Raw genomic sequence first — 8,187 nt, 5'->3', positions numbered from 1 at the left:
AAGAAGTCCAGAGACAGTTGTGTGCTCACTCCATGCAGTGCCTGCAGCGAGTGATTCAAGGATTACTGCTGTACCACAGTGCTGGCTCTTTGCTGCAGCACAAAATGGAATTTCTGAAGTTATAGCTGATTTGGTTCCACTAACAGCTGCAACACCACCACTGCAAACTCAATAGCCATAATATAAGCACCTATGTGACTGAGCATTGATGGGTTGGTTTCAAAATCCCCTTCTAACTGTCCTGCCTGGGTGGTGAAGGAGCCAACAGAGTCGTGGTTTCCAGTTTACTTCAGGCAATTGAATGCCAATACTGTGCCTTTAACCACTGCTCAGCTGGCACGGCTTGGAAGGGAGGGCAATATACCTTAAACAGCCTCCTGCAAGGGTGTGAACATTCACCCACCATTGCTCAGGTTGCGCAATGAGCAGTCTCAGTCCCTCTGGAAACGAGAATAATTGGAGGAGACCCCCCAGAAAAGGCGGGAGAAGCAACAACAGCAGTGTGAAAAGTACTTAATGAGGCTGAAGTTGAGATTTCACCTGAGAAATATCTTAAGTCCAAGCTGTTAAACAACTTCAGCCACTAAGAGGTAACCTGCCCAGACCAACCCCTTAAGACCTGTATTGGCTTCTTTTGCTAGGAACGATGCCAGACCACTCCCACTGAAGATCAAAGGACATGAGCCATCCCCTTGAGGAGACCAACACTTTGGTCCCCTCAGACCCTCCAGAGCCTGGATTTACTAGATTAACCAGTTCTGAGTGAGGGATGGCCACTGGATGGAGTGGATTTATATGTGAAGGCTCACAGAGAACAGCCAGGGAGATTTGATAATCACTTTTTGAAGCGGTCAAGCTGGAGAAGGATTGTCCTTCTCGGACATCCTGGCTACCTATCCAGCACCAGTAGCAGTAGGGGGGCACTATCCTGATCTCCGTGGTTCAGGACAGCACCTAAGGCAAACGTGCTGTGCTATCACAGCAGTGCTACCTTGTTGTAGGACGTGGCTTGGCTTATGGCTACAGTCAGCAGAAAAAGAGAGTGCTATCCAGCTGTGGTGAATCCAGCTTTATTGGCTCCCACGGAAACCAACAGCCAAAGAGGAAGTCAGGCACGTTGCAACAGCTTATAAGGAGAGAGGGAGACAGGGGAGGAGTCGGTCCTCTGGCGAATAGAGTTTTAGAGGGGCGTGGGATACAAAAGATTGACTTAGGGAGAACACCAATGGGAATAACTTGAAGGTGGGGCCCCGGCCCCTGAACCAATCACTCTATGCTCTAGCTGGAAGTTTCTAGAGAGAAGGGTGGAAGCGCCGAGTGATGGACAGGGCACCGAGGAGGGATTTGAGAAAGGATACATTAGTCTCCAAGGCAGCTGGGGAGGAGTTGGGATAACTGGCAGCACAAGGGAGGGAGGAGATAACCAGGGCAGAACCATTACATAAAAAGGGGAAATGGAACAGTCCAACTTGTACAAACACAACACAACTTTTCTCTTGGGCCATTTAAAATATTTGGTTATTTTTGTGGTAGATACAGGGGCATTTCAAACTGAAGTTACTGCTCTAGTGAATTATGCCAGACGAGAAAAGGAGTTGGGTACATGAATCAACACTCAATGGATTGCTTCTTTTTAATAATCTGCCTGTAGTAGGCTGAGTTTTCTCTTTTTGTTTTTTTTAAATAGGAACCTGCTAACAGATGAGATCAAGATTGAATGGCATCTCAATCAGTTATCAACAGTTGCAACAAATCTCATTACATTGCAAATTTTGGGGGTCATATCAGTAATATGGCTGAGATTCAGAACCCAAACTTTAGTATATTTTTTCCTTCCATTTACTGAAAACAATCACTGAAGATGGAGTTTGGGGTGATACATACCACTCACTCACCTGAAACATTAACTTAGAAGGAAGATAATGGTTTGCACACTGAGTCCTAGGTTTACATTGTCTCTAAATCTAGAACCTTGGCAATCACTAATAAAACTCCTTGACTTTGCACAAAAAATTTGCTGAAAGTAAGTGATTTACACTGACACACAACAAAGTCACTGGACACTTTGAGCTTCATATATCATCAGAATTGTGATAGTACACAGATGCAGGAAACAAAGCTTATACAGAGGCTTGTCTATTTGTGTCCAGCAGATTGTTTCTTTCTTGTTTCTTTATTTTTCAGCTATATTTTGCTTAAAAAAAAGGTGTCAGTTTTTCTTTTACACTGTTTGATTTGCTTCTTTGACATATATGTACACTAGGACAAATTAGTTTATTTGCATTTTTCAGATGGTTGGGAAGACACTTTTTGAAAAAAACTTCATTTTACAGGAACAATAAACATAAACAATAGCCAAGCCTTTATGTCTGAAACATTATTTTTAGAAATGCTTCCAACAGTAAAATGCAAGAATGTTTTAGAACTACATGACATCTGGAAAGGATAGTTATTACAGCTCCTAATAAGCTGTAGTGTGATTTGGCTGTGCTATGAATTGACACTGCTAATGATCAGCTCAGAACACGTATACATTAATGAAAAGTAAATAATCATGCTATCTAAATAGCTTTTCAAGAGGTGGTTTTAAAAAATGTATTGTGAAGTAAAATCTGTGCAATTTCTCTGAATGACTGCTTCAGAAAATGAACAATAGTGAGGTGCTACATCTCTGGAGGACTTACATTAAAAGTTCAGTAAAATAAGAACAATGTGTACTTCTTACCATTTAAATGTCTGATATATTAATGCAAAGGATGATTACATCCATCAAACACGGATCAATCTACATTTTAGCCATCTATATGTACCAGACATGCACAACAATTACAAGAAAAATACTGATTGATTTACATTGTAGAGTTATCAGCAGATGCATTTAAAAGTAAGGCATCAGTTTAAAAATATGAGTATCAAGGAGATATGAATTCCATCCACGAAGCAAACAATTTTGTTTCATCACAATAAGCATCATTGACCTTGACTGTGAATGGTGTATTTTTAAACTAGCAGTAGGAAGATGATTCAATCTCTGCAGTTTTCTGCTAAGATGGAAATGTTTTGTTTTGCACGCCTTATTCAAAGGCATTTCTCTTTTCAGTAAGTAATCATTGCAAGAGATGAGAGACAAATAGATGAATATGACCGATTAAAAAGTTTTATATGTGATAAAATAAGCAATATATTGTAGAGATTTGTCAAGATATTTTAAACATATCACTGAGCCTGTGGAATTAAAGATGAAATAGACATAGTACTTGATTTAATCCATCTCTGCTCACTGCAGAGACATTTCCAAATGTTCCATTTTCCAGTTCTCTCCCTAGTCCAGTCTTATACAGCTTTACCACATTTGACCTACTCTAAGCTTTCCTGTCTTGAGATGAATTTATCCCAGATTTTCTTTTATCTGAATTAGTCTAAACAACTTCCTATCTCATTTTGTGTGTAGTCTATGTGTGCAATTAATTTATATTCCTACATAGATATAATCAATTTTTTCTTCTTGGAATTTAGGCTTCCGGCAGGTGTCATTCTTGATTGAGCTTTATGATTTACTTGGTTTTTCAAAATCCTTGAAATCTTTCTTTTTGAAACTTCAGACAACTTATTTTTCTAGTTTAGGCAACACTGCAGATAATTTTTCAAAAGAATAAGTAAAAACATTAAGAAAATGCAATAGAATGCAGTAATTTTTGACACCTGTTCTCAACTTTAAAGCCTGAATTATAAAGAAAAAGACGGTTTTTTAGTCACTCTACTTAGCTTTAATTTCTGCTTCTTTGTCCCATTTTAAAAGCTTCTCAAATGACACCAGTTTAATTTGAGTTGGCTTTTAATGTCGCTGATTTCAACAGAATGTGACAGCGATGCAGAAGTCCAAAAGCCAGCAAGTTCCCATGAATCAGCAGGCAGAGTGAGTGGCTGGGGCCACGTGCAGCCCGAGAAACTGCCTGTGACTACGGCAATTGAAGCATTATCTCTTGTGCTGGACTGACCTGCAGCCACCAGCAGTCACCTGCCACTGGCACCCACCTTCTGGCCACTCAGATAATATGGCCTTGACAAGGAATTTTGGCGTTATTGATACAAACCACTTCTAAAAGATGAGAGGTAAAGTTTTGTAAAAATTACTTCAAACTGGATTTACATTCATTCAACTTCACTTAGCTTCTGGTACATGGATACTCCAGATTATAATTAGGTGCGTTATTAGAATTACTTCAGCTACAGAAGTCACACTGGCAATGTTTTACCCTGTTTTTAGGATACATGTCATTGTGTAATAGAGTCCTCAGCCTCCCTTAAAATGATGCCAGCGAGTGACTGCAACACTACAAGTAAAAGCTTCAATTTTTTCATGTAATAATAGTCAAGGGAAAGATTTGAAATAAACGCTTCTAATACTGCTTATGTAATTCCTGTTTAGTATAAAGATGACTTCTGAAACATTTTTTTAACGTAAGGTCTTAGTTTGATGAACATATATTTAGAAATTGCTTACCGGGTTTTGTTCATCAAGTCTGCTCCACGTGCTTTGTAATAATCTAAATTTTGTTGGAACTGGTGAGTCACTGGTCTTGGATTTCGCTAAAAAATAAAAAAAAGTACTTCATTGTAAATTTCTGGGAGATTTTAAGCAGAGAAAAGAAATATGTTCATTAAAGAGGATTAGAAACTTACAGAACAAGTTTCTTTTCCTGGGACCTTGGTTTTTCGAGGCAGTAACGTCATTTACATTAAAGTGAAGACTCAAAATACTTAACATCAAACCCAATTCTACCTGTAAGTCCATTCCATGCTCACAGAAATCAGTACTCTTCCACATGGAAGAGTCTGTTTGCTGTAGCGGTAACATTCCTAATTAAATCAGTAATTCTTTCACAAGAACAGATACTGATATGATTTCTTCCTGCAGGTCAGGTATAGAATTTGACCACCTCTAAGCTAAAGTGCTATGCTGTTAAAGAAAATGGTAATAGTATGGAGAAACTATAGCAATTATTTTGAACTGAATATGTCACTAGCAATATCTCTGTTAAGCAAAAAATTAATTTTAGTGAGACAGCCTGAACAATCCCACTAGATGGCACACAGAGCCTATTTTTCCTCTCCAAATTTCACCCTACTGAAAACCTAGGCCATGAATAAACAACTGTTGTCCTAGAATAAAGTGTATATAATTAATATTGAAACTAGAATCCACTTGTTATTGTCCACTTCTGACACAATGAAACTCTTTCATGGAATATGCTGCCTTCAGTAGTCCTGAAATCATCCTTTTGGGATCTAAGAATCCATTGAACATTAAGCATAGACTGCAGTATATGCATAAAGTATTGTGATTGATTGCCTGCATCCTGAAGGACACTATTTGGAGGGAAAAGCAAATATTTTTAAGTAAAAAAAAATTGCATGCAGATGGAAACGAAATAAGAGAGCGGTACAGAGAGGCCCTTTAAAAAAAGAACATATATATATATAAGTGAGAAGTGGCTTAAATAATTTCTAGTGCAAGAGAAAATGGTAAAGTGGTAAAAATTTCTGCATAGTGATCAGATTTGTATAAAAGAGATCTAAATACTTTCTAAGTACTTGCTACAAAGGTTTAAGCATTTATTGGCTGTTGCCTTATACTCTGATCTGCCTTCTTAAGTCCTGCTAGTAGTAAATACAGTTTTAGTGTACCATGCATTGACCTTTCCAAAACCATTGTTCACAGGTGAGAGTACATTATATTTTTGACAAGTCAGTCTTCAGGTGTTTCAGTTTCACATGGTATATTTGCTCTTTAGATTTCATTACAGACTGGAGTATCTACAGTCTTATCCTCTCATTTTCCACATACCTACAGATAGCCCTCCCTCCTTGAAAAATCTTATTTCTGGAGGAGGATACAGGACTTGAATTTTAAAGAACAAAACGTTGCAAGAGGATAAAAGGAGGGAAGAAAATTTATAGAATTGGTAGATACCAAAGGCTGGGATGATTTCTGGAAGCATATTTAAGGGTGGGAATTTCCAGATTGTTTCCTGCAGTTAGACTTAATCTTGTATGAAATGTCTCATATTCTTTCTTTGGAAACACAATAAACATTTTAAACATATATGTTTGTAATGTTCATTAAAAAATGAAGCAACTAAAAGCTATTAGACAAGCATTAAAAAAATTCTCATCTATCCTACCACCCACACTGTAATGGCTGTTCTACATTTTTCATCTCCTGTTATAAAAACAATGTTTGAATAACTCTACCAATTCATAGAGCTTGAAAGTCAGTCCTCATCAACTGACAGCAATAACAATGAATCAGCTTTAGTTACTATTGCTCTAGTTTGGTAATTCAATACATTTCTATGATAATCAAATCCAAACTGACGCGATGAGCATAACTGATGGTTCTGAGACTTCTGTCTGAGTAATCAAACAGTGTAACTTTTCTCCTATGAATTAAGTAACTTCTTTCTTTACATATTTTGAAGGGTAAGGTTGAAGAGTAAGAGATGGCTAAAATAACAGCCACTTCTAAGCCATAAGACAGCTTTTTATAAAGTACAAGTTACCAGGTGCTAGCCAGATTTGCAATTTGCTTCCAATAACTTGGTATATATTGATAGTTAGCAAAAACATTGAAATTTCTTTTTCACCACCTAATAAATAATAAAAAAGATTAATACACATTGCTTCTGAATTAAATAAAAACCCAAAACCAAAACAAGAGGAAAAGATCATATGGAACAGTACCTTGAAATAGTAAAATAGATTATTACACATTGCTTCTGAATTAAAAAGATTATTATACATTGCTTCTGAATTAAATAAAACCCAAAACCAAACCAAGAGGAAAAGATCATTTGGAACAGTATCTTGAAACATATTTATGCAGAAATGGCAAGCAATTGAAGACATGAAAAGCTGATCTACTATCTAAGCACTTAAAGCCATTAATAGGAATAACATCTAACTCAAACATATGAATGAGGCTCAAGCATTACTTTCACAAGAGCCTATTTAAATTCCTGTGAGGTTTAAAGGTATCAAAGGAAGAAGCAGTTTAAAGTACTATTACATGCAGTAAAAAAAGCTCTCTCTGGAAAAAACATTAGAAATGCAATACAGTAAATGCCAAGGGTTACTACTGCAACTTTTGTGGCATCACTGAGACAGCCTCTCAAAAAATTTCAATATTTTTTATACTGAATAATAAAATATTTTGTATTTTCAATATATTAAAAAATTTTCAATATTCAATATTCAACCTGATACAACAAGACAAGTATCTGTAAAGTACCACCACAGAAAATTTAAATACTTCTGAAAACTGAAATTCAGACAGTAAAAAATACATTATTTTGAAGATTATGATCTTTATGTCACTCTGATTGTCCTTCAAGTTTTGTATCCTTTTCAACTATTTCGGTAAATTAAATGTAAAATGCAGAACAGAAAACCTACACAATTATGATGCTTGTTCCTTAAGAATTTTAAAGTAATCTCCTTCTCTAAGCATTCAATTTAAGCTGTCCCCTAAATGACACCCTATGTATCAGAACTAAGGACTAAATTTATTTACAAAAAACATACCTCTGTTTAAAATATTCACAGCAACCAGTTTTTTCCAATACAGTGCAATTTAGAAAGATCCAATTTGTATTTTTCATTACTTAAATAAGTAAAGTTATTCCTTTTCTTTTTCAAGTTGTGTACATTATTTTGTTACTAACTTGGACAAAATATTTTTTTTCTTAAAAGGATAATATTAAAATGACAGTGAAATTAATCCTTCAAATGTATAGTTTGTTGAGTTCCTCCAAGAAATTGTATGAGGGCTGAGGGCACTGTACAGATTAACACATATATGGTTTTCCCCTAGTAAGGAAAGAGAGAGCAGAAATACAATACTAGAACATCTCCCCTCCCCCCTTTTCCCACACCCATTTTGTAGGAGTAGTCTGCTGGATTTATAAGATTTCTAATTCTTCTAATTTTAATGTCTATTTAGAGTGAACATAATTTCAACTGCTAGAAAATGCTCAATTTATGCTTTTAAAAGGACAGTGTATGAAATTCACATATAGAAACACATAGAAATTTATGCGATTTTGGACTTTGTCTCTTCAAAATGTATTAGCCACAGCCCAAAGGGGAAAAAAGCCTGAAAATGTTTCAGGTATCTCTGAGGCATTC

At 36.2% G+C, this 8,187-nt stretch overlaps 1 protein-coding gene across 3 annotated transcripts in view; it reads right to left on the bottom strand.

Annotated features, from left to right (window-relative positions):
* Positions 1–8,187, bottom strand: part of TBC1D5 (TBC1 domain family member 5) — a 286,443-nt gene that overhangs the window by 55,127 nt on the left and 223,129 nt on the right. For all 3 annotated transcript variants that reach the window (XM_031057620.1, XM_014307329.2, XM_031057619.1), the window contains one exon: positions 4,505–4,590. In XM_031057620.1, coding sequence (XP_030913480.1) covers positions 4,505–4,590 — 86 coding nt within the window. The remainder of the gene's footprint in view (positions 1–4,504; positions 4,591–8,187) is intronic.

The sequence above is a fragment of the Geospiza fortis genome, unplaced genomic scaffold (assembly GCF_000277835.1).
Source record: "Geospiza fortis unplaced genomic scaffold, GeoFor_1.0 scaffold95, whole genome shotgun sequence".
Lineage (NCBI taxonomy): Eukaryota > Metazoa > Chordata > Aves > Passeriformes > Thraupidae > Geospiza > Geospiza fortis.
Note: the sequence above shows the minus strand (reverse complement) of the source record. Positions and strands in the feature narration are given on the sequence as shown.